The 22,931-nt window shown below is 52.8% G+C and overlaps 2 protein-coding genes across 2 annotated transcripts; one reads left to right on the forward strand and one right to left on the reverse strand.

Annotated features, from left to right (window-relative positions):
* Positions 1-1,048: 1,048 nt before the first annotated feature.
* MIND_00565200 (uncharacterized protein) lies at positions 1,049-2,034 on the forward strand (the record flags this gene model as incomplete). Its single annotated transcript, XM_037362424.1, has 2 exons — positions 1,049-1,175; positions 1,226-2,034. The coding sequence occupies 2 exons, from the start codon at positions 1,049-1,051 to the stop codon at positions 2,032-2,034; spliced, it is 936 nt and encodes a 311-aa protein (XP_037220345.1).
* A 4,420-nt stretch (positions 2,035-6,454) lies between these two features.
* MIND_00565300 (PR-1-like protein) lies at positions 6,455-7,489 on the reverse strand (the record flags this gene model as incomplete). The annotated part of the gene is made up of 6 exons (XM_037362425.1): positions 6,455-6,473; positions 6,531-6,592; positions 6,645-6,766; positions 6,817-6,884; positions 6,932-7,281; positions 7,313-7,489. The coding sequence occupies 6 exons, from the start codon at positions 7,487-7,489 to the stop codon at positions 6,455-6,457; spliced, it is 798 nt and encodes a 265-aa protein (XP_037220346.1).
* Positions 7,490-22,931: the final 15,442 nt, after the last annotated feature.

A 22,931-nucleotide genomic window follows, 5' to 3' on the forward strand; every position in this document is an offset into this window, starting at 1 on the left:
GGCTCAGGCGCGTCCGTCTCTTCTCGCCGCGTCGGCGCTAGTCCTGGAGAGCTCACCGGACTGTCCATGCGCTGCTATCGACGGCGTTTTCGACGAAGGAGATACGGAAAGTGAGGGAATAGGGCTGGATGCGGTGCGTTCACAGTGCTTCCTTCTCGAACATATTCAGACTTCGTCTACAGCTGATGCCCTACGACGCGCGCCATACCCCGACGCGGTGGCTGCCCCCGCGCGCCGCACCTTTCAGACTACGACGACTCGTCGTAGTCTGAAAGGTGCGACGACTACCGGGGGTCTCCCTCCAACGGGCTTTGTCCAGGGTCTCACTCAAGCAATAACTCTCAACACATGCCTCATTTCCAAGGACACTCCTCCCCCGTCGCTCTCGCCGCGCGCTCGCTCTCCGACGCCGATACGACGAGTGACGGGACAACCACAGCGGATATGGGCGGGACCGCAACGACTCGCCGCTCTTTGACTCGGAGTCATGGCCGGCATGTCCCCAACCACGCACACACATACGCTGAACACTCCCCCGAGCGCAAGGCGTACCCCAGACCCTCCCTCTCACCCTCACCTTCGCCTTCCCGCCGCCCCACGATGAACCTCCCCTACGGCAACCCGATCGTCCCGCGCTACCTCAGCATCTCCGTCGGCCACTTCCTGCGTTCTCCTAGTCCGACGCCCACTACTGACTCCCCACCCGTCCGCACTCGGCGAGTAATTCCGCCGGCGGCCCCGCCCCTTCGAAGTTCGGCGCATGTGCGCTGTTCTATGCGGCGACAGCGCCGGGTGGAGCGCCCGGCCGACTGAAGATGATCAGCCAAACACGGACTTTGGGCCCAATATAAAAAACTTGGAAAATATGGACGAACAGCATGATGCCTGGCGGCCTGCTTCGAACAGACCGCGCGACGCGCTGTGACTTGCCGTGTGCCCATATGGACTCGGCAGTGGCCTGGACACATTCGTTTCGACATTCAGCGGGTGTGTGTCTTGCCTAGAAACCTTACTAATGTACATGTCTGACTCCCAGGCTAGAGGCGCGATGGACGGTCCGAACTATGCATTAGTAACTGGCGAAATTAAGAACCTCTACGTATGTGGCGCTCATAACGACAAGTACCGTACGCGTCACTGGGCGGAGCCACACCCGTCCGATTCATCGATCTGGGGTGCGTGGCCCCTCTGAAGACTAAGCACCGTTGTCTAACCGTTCAATCAGCTGTTTGTTCTTTGAACGCACTCATACTGAGATATAAAACGGGCTGTCTCGCTGCTTGCTTGCCCTCAATCTGCTGCGCAGCATCCCTCCACGATCAAATTCATCCACCTCTATCGTGCCCATTCTTTCATCACACACTCTATATGCGCTCCCTCAAGATTCCCGCGACTCCGGACCACTATCCCGCCCGCTCACGCCGGTGGCAGCCACGGGATCCCCGCGGCCGTCCGTCTACGCAGCCACGCCGATTCCTGCCCCACCTCTTCCTGCACCCAGGGCCCACCTCGGCCGGCCTGGCCACCCCGCCCGGTTCGTGGACGCACGTGCTCCGGGTGGCCACGGCGACTAGCGAGCACCCCAGCGGCACCTTCGCCGTCGCGCAGTCTGCGCACAGCACGCACTTCCTGACGCTGTACGTCGCGGCCTCGGACATCGCAGACCCTGGCCGGGACACGGCGCGGCTTATTCTGGGCCCGCGGCAGCTCATGGCCGCGCGCGACTTCCTCGCGCTGGCGCTCCCTCATGGCCCGGAGCTCGGTGCTCCCGACGACGTGCACGTGCTTCCCGCGGGCCTGGAGGCCCCGCGTGTGGTGCTCGTCGGCCCGCAGCGGACGTTGCTCGTCATTGCGCTCGTGTACCGCGCCTTCGCGGCCTGTTCCTCAGTTAAGACTGTCATCGAGGCCGCTATGGAGGATGAAGAGGATATAGAAGACCGTGAGCTGCTCGGTGGGGATGCAATGATGGGTCTGAGTGCGCGTGAGATTCAGGTGCTGGAGTATTTCGCAGCGGGGGGCGATGACATGATGTGACTATGGCTCAGGGAGGATTTGACTTCTTTCCAAGCACTGGAAATTGACTTCTTGATAATACATTTAGTGCTTAACTAAGTTAACGTTGCGCACCAAGCCCGCATCGTTGAATGCATTCTTTGGGGATCATATTTGTGAAGCCGCCCGATCGGACCGGGAGGGGGGCTGTATCTGTTGGCTCGTCTACAAGGATCAGTTTTTTTTTTTTTTCATATTTACTGTCATGTATGATCTAGTGTACGAATGTCGTTGGCACGGATCACAGGTCAGTAACACGTTTCACCATGTGTGACATTCCCACTTCTGACAGTCATCATGTCGACGGCCACGTTTTCCACCAACGATGTCCCCAACGAGCTTTGGCTTGAAATCGCAACCCATCTCCCCCGCGAACAGTTGCAGACGCTCTTCCAGGCCGACCGGCGTCTCAGCCAGGTCACCCGTCCACTCCTCTTTGCCGACCTTGTGTTTTCTCGGACATATTGCCACGATCCGTTCATGGCCGCTCGTCCTGCGTTCCACAGTGGGGAGCAACGGCTGGACCACTGGCTATCGGAGAACATCACGCCGTTGGTTCAATCATGCCACGTTGCCGTGCAGGAGCTCAGCGCAAGGGACCTTGCCAAGCAGCTGCCTGTGGGCCCGGACTTTGTGCTTCCCACGGACCCACAGCTCAGCCTTCTCTCAAATCGATTGGTCGAAAACATCCCTCGGTTCCTGGGACTGCGGCAACTTATGATCTATAATGAGCAGCTTTCAAGAACTGTCATTGCTGGCATCCATGCCTTGCCACACCTGGAGCACCTGAACCTCAAGTACAGCGCCATTGATGACGATGTAATTCAGCTTTCTCTGGCCCAAACATGTGCTCCCTTGTCTCACCTCAAGCTTTTGTGGATGCGGTCTTCTGTACCAGAGAGCAAGCAATTCTTCTGGAGTGCCTTCTTTAACCCCCAGTCCCTCCATGCACTATGTCTCAACCTTGCTCTTCCATTGTGGACCCAGGACCCAGCCAGTGTACCTGTCTTTCTGCACACCACCAAGCTCACACTTCTTTATACTGATCACCCACCATCTGCATCATTCATCGCCATCCTCACTGAATCATTCCCTGCCGTGTATGACCTCGGGCTGTTTCCCACTCCTTCTAGACGCCAGAACTGGCTGCACCATCCTCATAATCTGCTTCGGGAAGCACTGTGCACAGCTTTCCAAACACATCGTAGCAAACTTGTCAGGCTCCGCGGAATCAGTATTAGTATTTTGAAGGTTTTTCCTGTCACCACAGGGCCGTGGTTTATAACCCATCTAGGCCTCTCACGTACCTTCACTGGGTCCTATGGACTTCAAAATGACCTGCCACAATGGCCAACCCTCCAATATCTGGCATTTTCTACCCATCATATTGATGCAACATCACTCAATGAGATCTTGGGGCTCTACCCACAGTTGGAGGCTGTATACTTATATGGAGTTGAATTGCCTCTGGTAACCATTACTCTTTGGGCCACACTTTTCTGATAACTTGTATCCCAGAGCTGGAAAAAGAAAGTCTGGGATGACCTATCTTCTGATCTAGTCCTCCCCTCCACCATGCGGGCACTGCTTATCAACAAACCTTTATTGAAGTCTAGACGAGCTTATATCCAGGACCCAGAGCTTATCTGCTCTGTCACCAACAGTGATGCACAGACACTACTTCAGGAGTTTGTTGCCCACTATCCTCAACTCACAACACTCTGGATCTGCTGTGAAGACTTCTTCATCATGCGCAACCATGAGAATGACACTACCAATCAGCTTATTGCAGAGGCCGGCATTGATTCCGTGGAGGCCATGGCTAGGCAGCATATAGAGATTTGGAACCGGCGTGAAGATTTCATCTAAAGTATGCTCAAAAGGTTTAGTTCAATGAACACTGTCTTTTTTTCCTGGCCTGAAAATTAATATATATGAGTGACATATAGGTATGAGGGTTTGAGAGATGTAAGAATGGGGGGTATCTGCACCATGTTTTAGTACCCAATGCTACTACTACCTATGTTAGCAAGTAGTTCAAGAGTGTGAATATAGGGCTAGAGAGTTTTTTCTGACCCTCCAGGGTGAACCCTCCTGCCATATCAGGTAATATGATCTACATCATGTGACCACCGATGTGATCGAAAGTGGCACAAATATTGAGCCTGTGTAAAAGTTAAAGAATCTCATATATATGGATGTTACTCTGATATTAAGCAGATGTCGTGCGAATGTATGCACATGTTTGGCACAGACCTCAGCAATTCATTTGCTCAACATTTCCATTTTTGGAGTCACTGCTGTTAAAACCCCAAATTGGTATCAAAAGCTGTAAAATGTGACCAATTCAAATGGGGTACAAAGCTATATATGATATATTGCACCCAGTACCATAAAATATTATATCTGGGGCTATTTACCATGCTGACACCTCAATATGTACTAAGTACTCTCAATTTTCCCACAAATCAATAAGTAAATATACAAAGTTTACTGACTTGGTTTGCAATCTATATAGATCATAGTAGACCAGATATTTAAGAGGGTTATTATTCACCCATTCTGTAATTAGTGGGATTTGTTTTAAAATTGGAAATCAAGTAGGCAACCCTGGAGACTCTGACGAAAGCCTAGCAGGGGAGGATCCAAAGAGAAGAAACTCTAAGGGTCCGCCTGCTAGGGCGCCAACTATATACTGGTCGTCCGTAACTGCCGACGTAGAGCGCAGAAGGTCTGAGCGGCGTCGCAGGCTCTGTTCCAAGGTGATCGTTGGGAGGGTCTTGACGGATCGGTGATTGTGCGGGCGAAGGAGGCCGTGGACGATGGTCGGGGTGGGTCGGAGCGTCTGAGGGGGCAGTCAGATGTGCCTCGGATGTGCTCGGACGGTCCGAAGGAGGCCGAAGCAGGGGTTCCCCTGACACCTGGCATAATATAATTGTAATCATATTTATTCATAATCATATTTTCATGTATGATTATGGAGGAGGCATATTATAATCATATTTAATTGATTATACTCAAAATATAATCTGGCATAATATAATTGTGGACAGCACTACACCCTAGTATAAGTAAGCAACATGTCTGAGGGCATCTGCATTATATATTACTAGACAGAGCTGGGGCTACGCCCAGCTGTGAAAAATGCCACTAAATACAGAATAGCACACAGGTGAAGCATGCCTAGTGGCCTTCTTAACTATCTGGTCTACTATTGTTCACATAGATTTCAACCCAAGAAAGTAAATTTTATGTACATCAGGAATTGTCAGAAAATTAAAGTATGCTGTACACCCTTAGATATTAGTACAGTAAGTAATCCATAAGATGTGTCCATGCTACTGGGAGCAAGATCATGATGTCATCTGCAGCTTTATATCCCAATGAGGATTGGTCACATTTTACAGCTTTTCTTACCAATTCAGGGCTTTAATAGCAGTGATCCCAAAAATAGAAGTGTGGAGCAAATGAATTGCTAAGGCCAGTGCCAAACATGTGCATACATTCACACGACATCTGCTTAATATAAGAGTAATCATCTGCCAGAAAAAAGCTACCCTAATAACACAAACCAAATGCCCATGTAACAGCCGGATCGAACCAGCACGAGGCATGTATGGGTGCGCCTGCGTGCACTCCAGACATATGACGTCTTTCCACTTTTGTACTGATTCGGTCAATTTCGGTGATGTTTGTATCCAGGCTGAGAGCGGCCTGCCCAAGTTGTCGACGGTGACTCGGATGACTAGCCATGGATGTGCTCTTCTTAGGAGCTAGTACTATAGATACGCGTCTGGATAGCTACTGAGAAGAGCAGTGCTAATGTAGATACGTGATCTGGGCCAAGAAAACTATGAGTGATATAATAAGTATTGCAAGTACAGACTATTATAACCAAGGAGTGGTTGAAGAACTTGGACTGTGAGATAACGTGGATTACACAAGCTATGTACAGACCTGTGGAGGCTGGAGCTCGACTACAATCGAGTATATTCATGATCATCTTCTGAACGGGATGCTCGGGTAGGGAGAATACATTCCGAATATGAATAAATCAGGAAAATTGCATATTCACAAGCACTACCAATACTTTTTCCCATTGCGCGCGCGCGGCGCCGAACGGGCAGAGGATGCTTAGCCATATAGCGCGGACTAGCCTACAGAGGGTCCTGGTGACCGAAGATGGACGAGCCACCCGGCGGCGCGTGGGCCGTGAGTCCCGTGACTCCGGTGCAGCGCCGCGCCGCGCCCGAGTTGGTCAGACGATGTGCGGGGTAACAAGTTGATTGAACGCAAAGATAGATAGAACACGACAAGACAATGGTATGAAGTGGTAGAGAAATGCGGGCATCCAGGCCCGCCAATGAGAAACAAGAACGGGGACGGCAAGTCGGGCGTCGGCTTAGACGGAGACCATCTGGCTGCACACCGCGTCAGCTTGCTTACACAGAGGAGAAAGGGAAGGGACGTGGACGCACTCGAACTGGCCGATGATGTTGCCCGGCGGGGCGTACTCGCAGACGTAGTACTCGGCGGTGTTCTGCGCGGCGCCGAGGTCAGCACACGGGGGCACACGCGGCCCGGACACGCACCGTGAACTTGGGGTCGAAGATCGTGCCGGGCGCGCACACGGTGAGCGCACAGCCGACCTGCGTCGTCCCGCCCACGACCTGGGTGAAGTGCGACGGCACGGGGTTCTTCGGGTCGTAGTCCTCTGCTTTCGTCAGCGCCCACCCCTACGTGCAAAGAAAATAGGGCACTCACTGACTTCGTTCGTCCACGACACGATCGCCTTCTCAATCCCGCACTTGCCCGTGCCCGCCCGCGAGGTTCTCGCCCGAACGGGCCGACCTTCCCGCCCGAGTGCTCGAACACGCACGTGTCCGCGACCTTCTGGGCCGCGGCGGAGAGCGTGTCGTTCCACGAGAGGGGGTCGCCCTTGTGGTTGGCGCGGATGTCGTTGTGGAACTTGAGGTACAGCGCCTGGTCCGCTGCGGAGACGAAGCGGCGCGACGGCCGCCGCGCCGGCGTTGATGGCGCCGGGGGAGCGGGCCCGGTCGGCGCGGACGCCGGGGCGGGGTGGAGCTTGTAGAGGTGGGCGCCAGGGGTGGCGGGGGGTGGCGGAGGCGGAGGCGGCGGAGGCGGGGCTGCGGCCGGGGTGCTAGGACGGGGCCGGGGGGGGCGGTGGCGGGGCCGGGGTGTTCGGGGGGGGGCGGCGGTGGTGCTGGGCTTGGGCGTGGCGTTGACGGCGCCGCCCGACGTTGGCGGTGGGGCGGCCCTTGGCGAAGGGGCGGGCGGGGGCGGCCGTTGCGGGTGCGCTTGCGGCCGTAGTGGGCGCCCTTGTGGTCGCCGTGGGCGAGCACGGCGGGGAGCAGGAGCAGCGCGGCCGCGAGGAGCACGGCGAGGAGCGGGAGGCTGCGGGGCGTGGGCCGGCCATGGTTAACGAGGGTGGGTGGGTAACGAGCGACAACTGGGGGAGAGAAGGAAGGGGAGGGACGGCAGGTCGCAGGGGTATGGGTACGCCCGCGCTGGCGTTTACGACGCGTGTCTGCGGCAAGGCACCCCGCGGGGGCCGCCGTTGTGCGGAAGAGCAGAGGAAGAGGCTGCGTGGGACGAAGACGTGGCGTGCACGTGCCGCATGCCGTCACCCGCGCTTCTTTTTATCAACCACCACCCTCAAACCGCAAATCGCTCAACGACGCGCAGCGAATCCAGCCAGGCGCAAATCTGGTCTTTATCTTGCTGGCAACACCGGCGCGGTACTCGGCGTCGGCGCTCGGCAAACACATCTCTCGCGGCTGCTGGTGCCACGCCGACACTCTCCCTCCCACATACAACTGGCTTTAGCACCCCACCCGAAGCCTCTTCCCTTCTCCGCTCTGCCCTGCCGTTTCTGCCCATTCTGGGCTTGAATTCGTCACCGCGCGCGATCTCGCCGTCGGATCGTCGCGAAAATCGTCACGCGCAAGGCGCGACACTCCCTCGTCATTCGAATGGTGTTTGTCGGCCCATCTGCCCGCTGGATTCGGGCCACCGCTGGGCTCCCGTTTGGCCAAAACCTAGCCGTTTGGGGCCGGGAATGGCCCCCGGTGTCCCTCGGGCATGTCCGGGGAGGCTCAAAGACCATATCCCAACCGGTTCAGCGCGTCTCGGCGCTTGTCGGCGGGCCGCATCGACCGTGGTCGCTGTTGACGGCGTTGTGGGCAGGACCGGTGAGCGCTGGGCTCAGTTCGTGCCCGTTCTGGCTGGAAATTTAACCACAGGTAGCGACATTGCGACGCTCCCTCTCCTGAAGATTTCAGGGCCAACGGCCGAGCGGGTGGGTCTGCGGCTGCAGGTCTCCGCGAGGTGCGTGTTTCTTCCATCTGTGGCTTCTTTTCTACTAATTTATTGCTCTCTCAGTGTCCCCAGCACTTCGATGCAACCCGCCATCCGCATTCCCGCCGCTACCATCGTCGTTGGCCCACTCTGGGCTCAAATCTCGCAAGAACCGGTCACTGCGCGCGATCGCGACCGCGGATCGACGCGAAAATGGACTCGCGAAGAGCGGAGGACGTTCCCGTCAAGAAGCTGGACTTCTGTGGCGATCCGCCGGCTGGATGCTGGCCAGCAACGCGCCGGGTTTCCCCGGCAATCGCCCGTTTCGCGCCGAACGGGCTCCGGAGGCCCTCGGCGACGTCCGGCAACGTCGATGACAACGTAAGGGACGTGTCCCAAGGTGCTCGACGCGCTCGCGGCCTCAACGGCGGGCTACATCGGCCATTCTCGGCCAAGACCGCGTCTTGCCCGCGATTCGAGGGCGCTGGGCGCAATTCTGACGCGTTCCGCCCGAAATTCTCAGCGATACGGGAGACACTGTGCCTCTCCATTTCCTGAGATTTCCAGGCAGAACGGGGCGGTGGCTGGCCCTGCGCGGCCCGACCGCTGTTTTCGGCAAGCCCGCGGCGTTCCGGCCCGTCTGCCGCGCGTTCTCCTCGAAAGCGCGCGCGTGAGTAGCCCTGATATGCACCTTCGACTCCAGAAAGTCTCGTGGGACACAACGCCGTCGTTGTCGCGCATCGCCAATTCTTCCCCCGGTGAGTGGTTTCAGCTGTTTTCTCAATTCAAATGCTCAGCGCATGTGTTTTCAAGTCTGACGTACTCGCCTACGTCACTGCGCCACCTCGTCGCGGGTCCCGTCGCCCTCCACGACGCGGTGCGGCGCCGCGTGTCTGCACCGCCGTCTCGAGGCCCGCTGCCGAGCCGCTGCTCCGATAGGGCTGGAATTGCACAAGCGGTTGCGGACGACGTGTCCCCTCCCTGTGTGAAGTTTCCAGCCCGGGCGATGCAGCGGCTGTGCCGCACGCGCAAGGGCGGACTTCCACCCGCCCTCCGCACTGCCGGCCTCCGGCTGCGTCGCGTCGGCCCAAACGCGGCCAGCAGCCGCGGGTAGCATGGCACTACCCTCCTTGAAGATCTCGCGCCGAACGGCCGCACCGTTCTCCCGTATCGCCCAAGGCTCTGTTTGAGCCGGCACACTGGCGAACCTCGCCGTATCTGGTCCGATCGGGCCGAAGCGCTGCCCGACGGCGCGAATATCATAGGTCTATGTAATTCCTGAATTCCCTGTACTTAGCTGGAGCGGTTGGCGTGCAATCAACAATTTTGTCTAATTTTTCATATAACTTGGAATGTCTGACAAGACAAGTCTGTTCAGCCAAAGCTGCTTGTGGGTGAAACTTGAGTTTGAACTCAAAACTTAACAGCTCAATATTAACTGCCACTGCATGAAAGTGAATTTTCAGTCAGATGTTTCTACAAGTATGCCAAAAAGACTCAACCAGGCAGTTATGTCAAATCAGTGCCTCTATTAACTGGTTCCAAAATCTGCCCAAAAGCCACAGTATGTCAAATTGTATCCACTATATTTCCAGTTGAATACATTTCCAACCATATAGAAATCCACTTTATCTGTTTCAAAGTGCCCTAAAATCAGTCAATTGGAGTCAACAGTCTGGTTCAGTTTGGTTCTTGGCGAAAAGCCAGACCGGGCCAAACTGAGGGCCAGGATGGCCTTCACCGAATGTCAGTCCAGTTCAGTTCGAACTGAAATCCCAAACCATGTATCTAGCACGTTTTAAGTTGAAAACACATTTTGTATCTGACCATACCCATTTGGAAAGCTCCGGAATACTGTACTGAAAGACTTGCATTTTGTGACTCAAGCATTGCCTTTTAGTTGCATCAATCTGTTGTAGTCCTTACCGCCAAGTCATTTGAACATCAGATTATAAGCCTTTGAAATACCTTTCTGACCGTCCAAGACCCATTTTAAAAGCTGCAGAAATGACTGAGATTCAGCCCTAATTGAAAGTGGTATTTAAACCAGCACTAAGTGTCACCGGAGCAGTTACACCAAAATATGCACAAGTAGACGACCTTTTTAACCATATAAGACCCATCTTGAAAGCTTCAAAAATGACATAGATATACTGTTTTGGAATGCCACTACTAAAACTCAGTAGATTTGTAGTCAACTAGTTGAAATTTGTATACCAGGTTGTAGCCATCGTCGATGCCTTCCTAACTATATAGAAATTATTGAAAACAATGATCACCCAATATTGTCTGTCACACAGTATTTTGTAGTAAAAGTTGATGGATCTGTATCAAAGGATGATTTATAGCCCTTTCCAACCATATAGAAACCATCCTAAACTGCCTAGAACTAACAGAGATATGAGCCTAATACTGTTTCAAAAGACTATTCAAATTTTGTTGTCAACATATTTTGAGTTGAACACCATGTTATAGGCCTTTCAAATACCTTCCTGACCATATGAAAACCATCTCAATCCAACAAGAACTCATTAAGATAAAGCCTATAAACTGGCACCAAAATCAGCACAATAAGTACTGCCGCAGTACACACTAATTGTGATAAACTAAATATAAGTTGAATACAAAGTTGTATTCCTGCTAAAAACCTTTCTAATCATATATAAACCATCAAGAAATTCAACAGTGTAACATGAACTGCCACAGTGTATCCTAATAAAAGTCAGTCGTTTTGTAGTCAACATATTTGCAGTTGAAGACCAGTTTGTAGGCCTTTAAAATATCCTTCTGACCGTATAGGAACCATCTTAAACCGACCAGAACTCATAGAGATATGAGCCTATTACTGTTTCAAAAGACTGAAAGTATATGACATTTTGTGAGTCAAGTATTGACTTTAAGCCACAGTGTAGACTGGGAAGTTAGGTCCCAGAAGTGTCCCTATAGACTGGCACCAAAATGTGCACAAGTCAATTTGAGTCAATATAACTGCCACAGTAAGTACTGATAAAAGTCATTGGATTTATATCAAACATATTTCCAGTTGAATACCAGTTTATAGCCTCTGTAAAGCCCTTTCTGACCATATGAGAACCATCTTAAAAGCTTCAGAAATGACTGAGATACAGTGCTAATACTGTTTTTGAAAGTGCAAGTTACACTAAGTCAATATGTTATTAGATTTGTAGGAAAGTTCCAATTAGTTGAATACAAAGTTGTACTCCTTCTGAAGACCTCTCTAACCATATATGAACCATTAGAAATCATCACTATTCAACTCTTACTGCCACAGTATTTTGTAGTCAAAGTCTGTTATTTTGTAGTCAACAAATTTTGAGTTGAATGCCATGTTATAGGCCCTTTAAATACCTTTCTGACCATATAAGAAGCATCTCAATCCAACAAGAACTCACTGAGATAGAGCCCTATTACTGTTTTGAAAAAAAGCAAGTGCCGCTGCACAAGTCAGTTTCAGTCAAGACAGTCAATAACTGCTGTACTGACACAAGTTGATAGATTAGTAGTTAATTAAACAAAAGTTAAATTGAAAGTTGTAGCCCTTCTAAAGAGCTTTCTAACCATATATAAACCATCAAAAATTATCACAGTGTAACACTTACTGCCACAGTATCTTGTAGTAAAAGTCACTCATTTTGTAGTCAACATATTTCCAGTTGAATACCATGTTATAGGCCTTTCAAATACCTTTCTGACTATATAAGAACCATCTGAATCCAAGAAGAACTCAGGTAGATACATCCCTAATACTGTTTTGAAAGACTCTGGATTGGGAAAGTATATTGCATTTTGTGCGGCAAGTTTTGACTTTAAGCCAAAGTGTTAACTGGGCAGTTAGGTCTCAAAAGTGCCGCTATGAACCCACACCAAAATCTGCCCAAGTCAATTTGAGTCAATACAGTCAATAACTGCCATAGTGTGTTGTAACAAAAGTCAATAGATTTGTAGTAAAGCTAAAATGAGTTGAATGGAAAGTTATAGCCCTTTCAAAGACCTTTCTAACCATATACAACTCATCAAAAATTATCACAGTGTAAGACTTACTGCCACAGTATTTTGTAATAAAAGTCATTCATTTTGTATCAAACATGTTTTCAGTTGAGGACCAGATTGTAGGCCTTCAAAATACCTTTCTAACCATATATGACCCATTTTGAAAGCTTCAGAACTCACTGAGATAAAGCCCTATTACTGTTTCAAAAGACTCTGGATTGGGTCAGTAATTTGCATTTTGCGAAGCAAGTATTGACTTTAAGCCAAAGTGTAAACTGGGTAGTTAGGTCTCGAAAGTGTCTCTATGAACCCACACCAAAATATTTACAAGTCAATTTGAGTCAATAACTGCCACAGTGTGTACTAACAAAAGTCATTAGTTTTGTAGGAAAGTTATAATGAGTTGAAGACAAAGTTGGAGTCCTACTGAAGACCTTTCTAACCATATATAACCCATCAAAAATTATAACAGTGTAATATTTACTGCCACAGTAATTGCTAATAAAAGTCAGTCAATTTATATTAAACATGTTTTCAGTTGAAGACCAGATTGTAGGCCCTTGAAATACCTTTCTAACCATATAGAAGCCATCTTGAAAGCTTCAGAAATGACTGAGAAACAACCCTAATACTGTTTCAAAAGACTCTAGTGTTTGCGAGTATTTGTCAATTTGTGAGCCAACTATTGAGTTTGAAGCATAAGTGTAAACTGGGCAGTAAGGTGTAAGAAGTGTCTCTATAACCTCAACCAATTTCCCAAGTCAGCCCTAAAGTCAGACTCATCTCCCAAGGCAGGCAGTAGCAGTAGTATAAGTCAGTAGCGGTCAATGCAGGCAGTAAGCTCCAGTCAGCCTAGTCAAGTCACCTAGTAAGCTGGCCCTAAAGTAGTCTGGCAGTAGCGCTCAGTACCAGTCAACACAGTCAATACCAAGTCTAATAATACAAGAATATAATAACAAGAATATAATAACAAGAATATAATAACAAGAATATAATAACAAGAATATAATAACAAGAATATAAGAAAAAAAGAGTGGAAGCATGAGCCGGCCCTAAAGTGGAATGGGTCCAAAACCCGATCCTTCAGCAGGCCCTAAAGTAACCTTTCACAGAGAGAAAAAAAAATACTGTTGTTCTTCTTCTTTCACATCTTCAACTTTATGAATCCATGTCATTCACAAAGCTGAAGATAGGAAAGAAGAAGAAAGAAGAAGAAGGTAGGTAGTAAAGGGGGGTTAAAAAATAGCTTTGAGTTTTATTGACTTCACTGTCACACCAGGCTGCAGTCCTGGATTTTTGTTTATAGACTTGTCAGGGCGTCCCCCAACAGAGTCTGCATCCTAGAAAATTAGTATCCTAGAAAAAGTTAGATTTAAATGTATCCCCCAGAACCCATGAATAGAAAAGATAGGCAAGCTCCACCAAGTTACAAGTTCAAGTTACTCAGAAGTTGACTGTAAACAGTGCTATGATGACTTCTGTCCTTCACTCTCACAACCCTTGGTTCGATTCAGCAGCTACTCCCAATCAACTGAAGGAGATCACCCTTTCACCAGTGGGGAGGCCTCTTCTCAATGCCTAAGCATGAGCCCACCAATTACTCAAATGACCTTTTTCCCCTTGTTATAGGGTATTCAGCCAACCTCTTTCACTGCCAAAATGTGGTCCCATGTTAATCCATCTTTAAACAGGTGTCAGACACACTGCTAGACAAAAGAACACTCAGCACCCAGAGGTCTTCCTCCTTACAATAGGAAATGCCACCCCTCAGCCAACCCCAGGAACAAATTTCAAAAAAGCGTGAAAACACCTGTCCACAATTTCTCGCTCGAAATTATTTCCTTTTTGGGAAATTTCATTAGCCCTCCACAACTCTCAGTTCTTATCCTCCTGCTTCTCATTTCAACTTTTTGGAATCTCCAGCTCAATATCTTTCAATCCCTCTCTTCACTTTTCCCACAACTGAAATTACTTTACTAACTGCCAGCGGACTTTCCCTGGAGGCCGCTAACTGCCAGCAGTTAATTTACCGCGGAGTGCCGCAGTGCGGAGTCGAACCGAGTCACGCAAGATTCGGACTCGACTACAGTCACGCGTGACTCTCTTGCTTCCGAACCACCACCATCTCTGGCGACACAACATCCTACCTGCCTCTCCGCGCCTCCCCGGACTTGTAGCAAGACAAACTAGGCAACAACCACTCACAACTGGGGACTTCTGGGGCGGAATCTCGCGAAAAACACGCCACCGCGCCGCCGAAGCCCAAACTAGGCGACAATAACACACAACTGGGGCTTCTGGGGCAGAATCTTGTGAAACCACGCCCCGCGCCGGCTCAGATAGCCCAGAGACAAGGCTCCAAGGTCCGCTACCACTCTGTGCCGCCATTTGCAGCCGTTTATAGCCCAAACTCAGCACAAAACACGCCACCGCGCGCGATCGCGACCGCGGATCGACGCGAAAACGCGCTCGCGAAGAGCCGCCGACATGCTCGACAATATGCTGCACTTTGGCGGCGATCCACCGGCCGGATGGTCCCCAGCAACGCGCCGAGTCTGGCCGGTGTGACGGCTCCAATCATGTTTATCACATATCATGTCGTATGTCAACATCAATCTATGCCATATGCTTATTTTCCTTACTTTCCCACGTCTTCCCCACCGTATATAAGAACTGTCTGTAGTAGTTAGTTACTTTGGTCAATACAGAACTTACGCCAGTCACCTTTTGCGACCACCCCCGAATCTTCCGTGTGCCGAGAACCGCTTCCGACAGCGCCTCGTCACATATTTTTGACTGCTCGCTCTACTGCCCTTGCTCCGCCTGGCCAACTTGGTCTGATCAACCGACGCCGCCGCTCTGCTTGGACAACACCTCCAAAAACTACTACATCCCTCGACACCCATGTCAGGACAACCACCCCGCTACCCCCTTCGCTCCCACACTCGACGCACTGGCCGCTCCACGGCCCCACAAGCTGCTCGAGTCTCATCCGCGTCATCGGATGGAGCATCAAGCCGATCCCAGTCGGTGAGTCCCCCTCCACGGCCCTCGCGCCGTGTCACTCCCACTCTCCTCTACTCGAGGATTGTGTCTGTGTCGCCTCCGGGCTCGCCTTTGGGCGCTCCACCCTCGGGTGTTTCACCTTCGGGTGCCGAGCCTTCAGCTCGTCAGTTCTCGGAACTGCCATCTCTGCATAGAGATGTTGATTTTGGTCTTGCCGATGATTTGCATCTGGATGCAAATCAGGACGCATGGACCCCGGTTACGCGGAAGACCGCTCGCACCCATCGCGCACGGTCTACTTCCCCCGTTGGTAGTGTTCGTAGTGAACATTCAATTAGTAATAAAATTGAGTCTACTACTACCACTACAACCGTCGCTCAGGCCGAGAATGACCTGAGTCTGGAGCAATGGATGAACATTGCTCGTCGCCATGAGTACTATGCCAAGCAGGCCAAGCAGGCTGCGTTACGACTGTCCCAAGGACCAGTCTCGTACCGCCCAGTGCCACTGCCTGACAACCCGGTTGCCCCTACTACGCCTCCGCGTGGTGATTCTCCTGTGGACTTGTTGTCCTTCAGCCCGGCTATCCCATCGGGTGAGGGGACATCCAAGGACAAGGGGAAGGGCATCGATCCCCGCAACTTCGGGAATATCCCCGAGTTGTATGGCATGGGCTCGGAGGAGCTTGAAGCTCAAGCCGACATGCTGGCAAACTTCGCTGAACTGAAGCGTCAGCAGGACGCTCCCGTGAAAACTGAGCGCCTTACCACGCCGCCAGACTTTTTTGCGGACATTGTTCCGATTGAAGTGCCAGCAGCAAAGCCCGCCGCGCGTCACCGCACGGCGCGGTTTGAACCTGTCTCAGCGCCGTCGGGAAGTAATCCACCCGACGCTGACATGTCCGGCCGGACACCGGCCTCTGAAAAGGACCAGAGGATCGACGAGCTCCAACGCGAGCTCACCAAATTGAGACAGTTGTCGTCTTCGCGCAAAAGCGCGCGCAAGAGCGACGCGGAGCGCAAGGCTCATGATAATTTGAATAACCTGCTTCGCAGCCAAAAGCCTGCGAAGCGGTCCGGCTCGCGGAGATCGTCCAAGACGCCTGGAAGTCTCCCTGTCGGGAGCTTTATCCACGACGCCATCATGGGACCGTCACGCACCGGTCAAGACCCCCCACCATCCGACCCATCCAACGGCTCATCGAGCTCTGATGAGGAGTCCTCTGGCTCCGAGTCGAGTTCGGAGGGCGACAGTGATGCGGATGGTGTGGCGCGTCGGCGCCGGAGGCGAAGCCCAGTTGGAGATCGCCCGTTGAGTCCGATGGAGCGTCTACGCGCGCGCAGGAAGAAGCGCTCACGCATGCTTCTGAAGCCGGTCCCGCCAAACCGCTACAATGGCGACGCGAACGCGGAATTATTCACGCGGTTCGCCATCGAATGCCGAATGTACTTAGAGATGGGCCGTGTACCTGGTAAACACCAGGTCACGATGATCGCGATGTACCTGGAAGGTCGTGCGAGAGACTTTTATAATCAGAAAGTACTTACCAGTCAACGTCGTTGGAAATTAAAGTACTTTTTCTCGGATTTATTCGAGTTTATCTTCCCGAAAGACTTCAGAATCAAGCAGCGACGGCTGCTAGCACGTACCTTCCAGGGCGACAAGCGCGTGTCAGCGCATGTCGCGATCTTCTCGCAGATCTACAACACCATCGGCATCCCGGACGACCAAGAGAAGGTCGTCAAACTCTGGCACAGTTTCCGCCCAGATATCCAGGCGGAAATGTACCGCAAGGAGCTCGACCCCGAGACTTCCACTTGGGATGAAGTCGTTGATGGCGCTGAACACGCCGAAACGTTGCTTGGCGTTGGTAGTGGCTCTGGCGAGCGAAGGAATGCTCAAGCGAGCTCCTCGCAGGCCCACCAACCCAGCAATAGCAGCTCCAACTCCAATCCGCGCGCTAACAGCGCAAATCGGAGCAGCTTCCGTGGACGTGGGCGTGGACGCGGGGGGCGGCATAACTCCTCCTCGCGATCCGAAACGTTCCGCGCGTCTGCGGCGACTGTGCCTACCAATAATGGCCAGCCACCCGAGAAGAAAATGTCGCTGGAGCGTCGAAATGAGCTCCTAGCGAAAGGGCTGTGCTTCAACTGCCTCGAAGCCGGCCATCTGGCCCGCAACTGCCCCAAGACTTCAACGATGAAGTCGAAAACCAGGGTAAACCCCCGGGCTTCGGCGCCCACTCGGTCAAGTTTGCCGGCGGGTCGCGCAGCGCAGCTCTATATGAGAGCACCGAAGTCCTCGAAACACTACCTGTTGGTAGTGTCAGAATCGACAACTCGTTTGAGAGAGTCGAGGAGGGGGGGGGTACCCACAGAGGAATTACAATTTTTCGACTCCTCTGCACCTCTCCCCCCAATCCGCAACCTCTTCGAAGGTGATTTGCTCGCAAACCACGCGACTTGGGTGTTACAGTCTGCCCAGCCTTACCCGGGCGACGACACTCCCGCGTCGGACCGCTTCTTCGTTTACCGAACGACGGACACGACCTACTGCATCATCGACCATCAGTTGGATGAAGATGTCGAGATTGAGGAGGAATACCTCCAAAATCCAGACTTCCACCTCTGCATGTGGTATGCATGGCGCGTCTCCGAGCTGCGCAATTTGCCCATCGATGAGGCCTCTCTCGAAGATGAATACAGCGCCACCATTGGCGACGCGTTACTTGGCTGTGTCCGAGTTACGCTCGAGGAAGCCTTCTGGGACGAAGGTAGCGCAGTCCCGAAATGGGAGCGCTTCTCGATCGACTATTCGGGAACTGAGAAGATTTACATCTCAGATGTAAAGCACGGACTTACCCAAGGTCTGCCGGTGTCCCGCTTGTTTGAATCTAACTTCCACCTGGTACAGTGGTACCAGAGTTTCGTCCTCGACGAATACGAATTCCCCTCCGAATCTGACAGCGAACGCTCGTTAAACAACGATTCGCTGTTTGAGAATGACGCACCTGAGAGGGAGTCAAGCTCCGACTCAGAAATCGAGTCCGAGTTTGATGAATACGCGGACATGCCGCCGTTAATCGAGTCTATCTACTCGGACTCAGAGGATGAGCAGGACACACCGCGCCTGCCGCAACGAGCCGTTCCGGACTCCGGGGCGCTGAACCCGCATTTCGCGGAGCGCCTAGAGCTGTGGCGACAAGCCACCGTGTTTGGCTGTCGACTGCCACCTGCCGCCATTGCTCGGCGAGAGCATCGCCTTGGTGATGTTTTGGGCACCGCCGTTGCGCGGTTGCTGTCGTTCTTCGCGCCGTACCCGGGCGACGAACAGTCCGAGTGGTTTGAACTACAGTTCTTGGTGCCGCGCTTCCAAATTCAGCGAGCATCTGAAGAGCGTTATACCATATTCGATGCTTGCGGCCATCTAGAAACGGACTTACCAGTCGACTACCTGCGCAACCCGCAGTTCCAGCTCGCCGATTGGTACGCGCGACAGCGAGCCCACCAGCTGGGCCTTGACGGGCATGGCCTGGTCGGCACCCATGACATGCCAATTGAGAATTTACTTTGCGACGCGTTAAATCAGTACTTCGAAGACATCAGCAGAGAATTACCTGCTTTTGAGCTAGCCTGCGTCGAACGTCTCCCTCATGATGTAGTCGACCTAGACGGGCCGGACATGTACTACATATCTTTCCCCGGTGACGGCGAGAGCAGTGTTCTCTCAGGCACGCGAGCTGATGAACCCAAACCTAGATTTGGTTAACTGGGTTCTGCGCCGGCAGGAAAAAGCGCGTCTGCTCGAGAGGGAGCGACGTGACGAGCTTGGGACTTACCCGGGTAGCCTGGCAACCCTATTCGAGGAAACGGAGGGCGCGTCGCTCTTCGTTGGTGGAGTCCAAGTCCCGCCAGGCAGCGTGAAAGGCATTTCACGAACTGCTTCGACGCCCGCGAGTTCCCGAGCGTGTTGTCGCCGCCCCGCTCGTCATCTCGGTACTTCTGAATGGCGAACCCGTGCGTGCGCTCGTTGACTCCGGCTCGCTCGGCGACCTGATGTCCACGACGGTGGCGGACCAACTCCGCTTGCGACGAACCGAATTGACATCGCCGATTACACTGCAGTTAGCAGTGCAAGGTTCGCGCTCTAAAATAAACCACTCAGTCAGCGCCAACTTGAAGTACCAAGACATAAATTCGCCACGCACCTTTTACGTCGCCAACATAAGCGGCTACGATTTGATACTCGGAACCTCGTGGCTGTTCCAGCACAAGGTGAGCATCGGCTTCAATCCGTCTCGCGTTTGCGTGGGCAGCGCTGACCCACTACCCCTAGAAGGTGTAGCCACGGCGAAGATATTCGCCAACGCGACGGACATTCGGGCCGATGTACTACAGGCGGCGCGGGAAGAACTGCTCGAATACGCTCAGCCTATATGTAAAATTGCCTCTGAGACAGGCTTACCTCCATTGCGTGCAATAAATCACACGATTCCACTTATTGATGCGGACAAAGTCCTCCCGTGGCGACCCTTCGCTGTCCAGAAGCGCTAAGACCCCAGTGGGATGAGAAACGAGCGGCGTACCTTAAGGCCGGCCGCTGGCAGGTTACCAACTCGGGCAACACTGCCCCGATGCTGCTCATCCCGAAGGCGAAGTCCAACCCGCCGAAACTGCGCGTTGTCGTTGACTTGAGAGCGCGGAATGCGAACACAAAGAAAATGACTTCACCTTTGCCCGATATGGATGGTATTTTGCGGCGCGTCTGCGCTGCAAGTTCCGCTTCGCTAATTGATGGCCAAGACGCTGCACGAACAGATACGTGTTGTGCCCGAGCACGTCGAGCGAACTGCTGTGAGCACTCCTGATGGAAATATGGTCAGTCTCGTGCTGCAGCAGGGAGATTGCAACGCTCCCCGACTTACCAGTCGTTAATGAATTACCTGTTCGGCGACTATATCGGTCGCTTCATGGACGTCTATCTTGACGACATCATCATTTACTCCAATACCCTGGAGGAACATATTAAGCACGTTAAAATGGTGATAGATGTGCTTAGACGGGAGTCACTTTACCTTAGCGCCAACAAGCTCCAGCTCTTGAAGCCGGAATTGAAGGTACTTGGTCGTATTGTCGACGACCAAGGCATCCGGATGGACCCGGATAAGGTGGATTCCGTCTTGAATTGGAAGACGCCGACGAACCGCGACTTGCTGCGCGGGTTCCTCGGCTCCGTTGGCTACCTCGCGGACGACCTCGCGCGAGTGCGAATCCCAATGGGCGTCTTGCACGGCTTGACGAGCGACGCTGTCCCGTTTCGATGGGACTACACACCACCAAACGCGTTTGAAGATATCAAACGCGCCGTTGGCTCTGGGCGCGACCACCGTCGGAAACCCCTCGAATATGGGCCCGACACGCCGCCCGTGTACCTCGTCACCGACGGCTGTAGCTCGGGAATCGCTGGCGTCGTTTGCCAAGGTGCCGACTGGCAAGATGCCAAGGTCGCGGCGTTCTTCTCTGCGAAGCTGAATTCTGCTCAGCAAAACTACCCAGTGCACGAAATTGAAATGCTCGCCGGTGTAGAGGCGATGCTTCGGCACCGAGACATCCTCCAAGGATGCCGCTTCACGTGGATAACCGACCACAAAGGTCTGATTCATCTCGTGAACCAGAAAAACCTGTCTGGGAGACAAGCACGATGGATTGAGAAGATATCCTCGTTTGACTTTGAAATAAAGTACATACCTGGGACCGAGAACGTCCTCGCTGATGCCCTCTCGCGCCTCTACTCGAACGAGGCGCCTGGGACGGTTCGAGCACCGTCAGAGTACACCTATCATGATGTAATTGAGGGTATGAGCATCGCGATTGAGCATGAAATTACCATGCCCGTGTTTGCTGGGCGCGAAGCGGAGGCTCTGTCAAGCGACAGAGTCACCCGGTCAATGACCAGGGCAGCGCGGGAGGCTGAGAAACGACCCGCCGACGCTGGCACCTCTGCCGGTAACCCCACTGCGGAGGGCGTGAGTTTGGGTCCCAAAACCCGTAAGTCCCCAAAGGAGGGCGGGGGTACACACCAGAAACGCGAAATTAAACGCGTCCCACCAGCTGTAGACGCGTCGTCGAGCCCCTCGTCGCCTGACATGGACGCGAAAGCCAAGCCCGGCTCACCGCCACCTGTCAATCAGTCAGCCGAATCGGGAAAATCACTCCCACAGTCATTTACTCACGACGTCCTCGACTCGGAGCTTGACACCGAGCTCTCGCGTATGGACGACTCCCTCTTGGAAGTTGTCAACTCCGGCTGGCACGGTCTCGACATCACGCAGCTCGTCGCTAATCAGTATGGCGACGATCCGTTCTTCAAGCAGATTCTGGCCACACCCAAGGCCTTCCGCAACTTCCAGCTTCATGAAGGCTTGATTTACCTCCAAGACGACGACCGCAGGCTATTGTGCATCCCTCGGCTGACGTATAAGGGCCGGAATCTCCGGGAGATTGTCATCTCGGAGGCTCATTCGGTCTTGGCGCACCTCGGAACGCGCAAGACTCTGGATTACCTGCGCGACCATGTCTGGTGGAAGGACATGGTTGACGACACTCGCGCCTACTGCGAGACTTGCATGACCTGCAAGCGAAGCAAGCCCAGCAACCAAAGGCCCTATGGTCTGCTGCACTCGCTGTCTCCACCGACTCACCCTTGGGAATGCATCGGTATCGACTTTGTCGGGCCGTTGCCCGAGTCCTCAAACCGCGATGGACATTTCAACTCTATCACGGTCGTCATTGACCTCTTGACCGGGATGGTGCATTTGATTCCATCACGAATCAACTATACCGCGCGACAGATTGCGGAGCTCGCCTTCGAACACATCTACAAGCTGCATGGGCTGCCGCGATACATCGTCAGCGACCGTGACGTGCTTTTCACCAGCACCTTCTGGCGCCGGCTTCACGAGCTGATAGGGACCAAGCTCCGTATGTCCAGTGCCTACCATCCTGAGTCGGATGGCGGCACCGAGCGTGCTAACCGCACAGTTACACAAATGCTGCGTCAGTGTGTTGGTCCTAAACAGCGGGACTGGGTTGCGAAGCTTCCCGCAATCGAGTTCGCGATGAACTCTGCCCGCTCGGAGTCCACCGGCTACTCCCCGTTCTTCTTGAACACAGGCCGGATGCCCCGTTCCTTACTTTGGGACTCGGACCGGACCCGGGAATACCCCGGTATCGCCAAGTTCGCGCTTCAGCGCAGACTTGCAATCATGGCCGCGCATGACGCCATGATCGCCGCGCGTGTGAAGCAGACACGCAACGCCAATCGAAAGCGCCAAGAGGCGCCATTTGAAGCAGGTGACCTTGTGTACCTGTCGAGCAAGAATATCAAGTTCGAGAAGGGACTTGCTCGTAAGCTAATCCCCAAATTTATTGGGCCTTACCTGATTCTCCGAGACTTTGGCAACAGTTCATTCCAGATTGAACTGCCTAGCAACCTCAAGCAACGCGGAGTGCATGACGTCTTTCATGCCTCGTTACTCCGCATAC

Source organism: Mycena indigotica, assembly GCF_014461135.1.
Source record: "Mycena indigotica strain 171206Taipei chromosome Unknown Mind.scaff0005, whole genome shotgun sequence".
NCBI classification, from domain to species: Eukaryota; Fungi; Basidiomycota; class Agaricomycetes; order Agaricales; family Mycenaceae; genus Mycena; species Mycena indigotica.